Source organism: Corvus brachyrhynchos, unplaced genomic scaffold (genome assembly GCF_000691975.1).
Source record: "Corvus brachyrhynchos isolate BGI_N302 unplaced genomic scaffold, ASM69197v1 scaffold99, whole genome shotgun sequence".
NCBI lineage: Eukaryota > Metazoa > Chordata > Aves > Passeriformes > Corvidae > Corvus > Corvus brachyrhynchos.
Genome location: NW_008239778.1, coordinates 76,146 through 77,890, shown reverse-complemented (window position 1 = coordinate 77,890; position 1,745 = coordinate 76,146). Strand labels below are relative to the sequence as shown.

The window sequence follows — 1,745 nt, the reverse complement described above, 5'->3', positions numbered from 1 at the left end:
CCCGAGTCGTCCCCGCTGCCCTCATACTTGCCCAGCGCTGCCAGCCCGTTCACCTGCAGGGGAAGGAAAGGTCAGTGGTCACTCTGCGGTGTCACTCAAGGGCTCCAAGTCACTGGGGATACAGCCTTCAGGGTCCCCCAGCTCATGGGGACACAGTGCTTGGGGAGCAGAGCCCAGGGATGTGGCCTTTGGCACCCCTCATTCTTCTGTAGGGAGACAACCCTCACTGTCCCCCTACAGACACAGTACTGTGTCCCTTCCATGGGGACCATGGTCCTTGGCATCCCTCGTCTCAAGGGGCACAGCCCTTGGTGTTTTCTCTCACCCTGTGGGACATGGTCCTCAGCCACCCCTCCTCCCATGGGTGCACAGTCCTCGGTGTCCCCACTACCCCAGGGTACGCAGCCCTTGGCACGCCCCTCCCAGGAGGGCCACCCCCATCACCTCTGCACGCTTGACAAACTCCTCGGTGGCAGCATCGGCGTTGTCCCTCTGCCCACGCCAGGCGCTGAGCGCCGACGCCTGCAGCGCCCGCCCGTAGGAGAAGGTGAGGGCCCATGGCCGCACCAGCGGGCACGTGTTGATAGCGTTGAGGTTGATGGAAGCCTCCTCCTCACTCTGACCCCCAGACAAGAAGGTGACACCTGTGGAGAGTAGGGTTATGGCACAGGAGGGGACACAGGGTATCGCCCTCCTGGTCTGTGCCACATGCCACGGCTGGTACCTGGCACGGCTGGGGGCACGGTGCGGCGCAGAGCGGTGACAGTGGCCATGGCGATCTCCTCGGGGCTGTACTTGGTGGGGCAGGAGTGCCCGGGGGTCACCATGTTGGGCTTCAGCAAGGTCCCCTCCAGGTAAACGTGGTGGTCGCTCAGTGCCTTGTAGACAGCTGCCAGCACCTGGGGAGGACAGGCAGCATGATGGAGTCCCATGGCATGGCATGGCACAGCACGGTGCCCACCCTGCTGCCACCCCAGCACTCACCTTCTCCGTCACATACTGGCATCGCTTGAGATCGTGGTCACCATCAGGCAGGATCTCCGGCTCCACGATGGGCACGATGCCATTCTGCAAACAGCAGCCATCACAGTGATGCCCCTGGGCATCCCCCAGCCTCATGGCTACATGGGACAATGCCCAGACCTGGGGAGTGATGTTCAGCCCCGAAGCTCAATGCCCCCCTTGGCAGAGATGCCCAGCCCCATGGGGGGATGCCTAACCTGGGAGGGTCAGTTCTCGGCCCCATGGAGTAATGTCCATGTTTGTGAGGTGCACACAGCAATGCCACGCCCCATGGATTGACCTGACCCTATGGGTGATGCCCATGCCACAAGGCATGTCCACCCACGTGAGGTGTTACCCAACACAGGGGTTATGTCCAGCTGCTGGGCATGATCCCCAGGGATCATCATCACTGCACAGGCGCAGTGCTGAGCCTCACAGATCTGTGCCCACCCCCGTGGGGCAATACCTGCCCACACAGGTCAACACCATCCTCCAGGTCACTGCCCACCCCGTGGGGCGATGGCAGCAGGCAGGTACCTGCTGGCAGATGCTGGCGTAGCGGGCCAGGACGTTGGCGTTCTCCATGATGGCAAGCGCAGAGGGGGTGTGCTCGCTGATCTTCAGCACGCAGCGCCACTTGGCAAAGTCTGCCCCATCCTTCTTGTACTGGGCACAGCGCTCCCACAGCCCATCCAGACCTGCGGGGCAGCGTGTCAGCCCCACAGCCCCAAACCCCCCTG

General features: G+C 62.9%; 2 protein-coding genes across 2 annotated transcripts in view; both read right to left on the bottom strand.

Annotated features, from left to right (window-relative positions):
- Positions 1–1,745, bottom strand: part of PIGS (phosphatidylinositol glycan anchor biosynthesis class S) — an 11,149-nt gene that overhangs the window by 5,109 nt on the left and 4,295 nt on the right. The window lies entirely within an intron of this gene.
- Positions 3–1,745, bottom strand: part of ALDOC (aldolase, fructose-bisphosphate C) — a gene marked incomplete at both ends in the record, with an annotated part of 3,023 nt that continues 1,280 nt past the window's right edge. The window contains 5 exons of the mRNA XM_017742938.1: positions 3–53; positions 445–644; positions 725–899; positions 985–1,068; positions 1,543–1,703. Coding sequence (XP_017598427.1) covers positions 3–53; positions 445–644; positions 725–899; positions 985–1,068; positions 1,543–1,703 — 671 coding nt within the window. The remainder of the gene's footprint in view (positions 54–444; positions 645–724; positions 900–984; positions 1,069–1,542; positions 1,704–1,745) is intronic.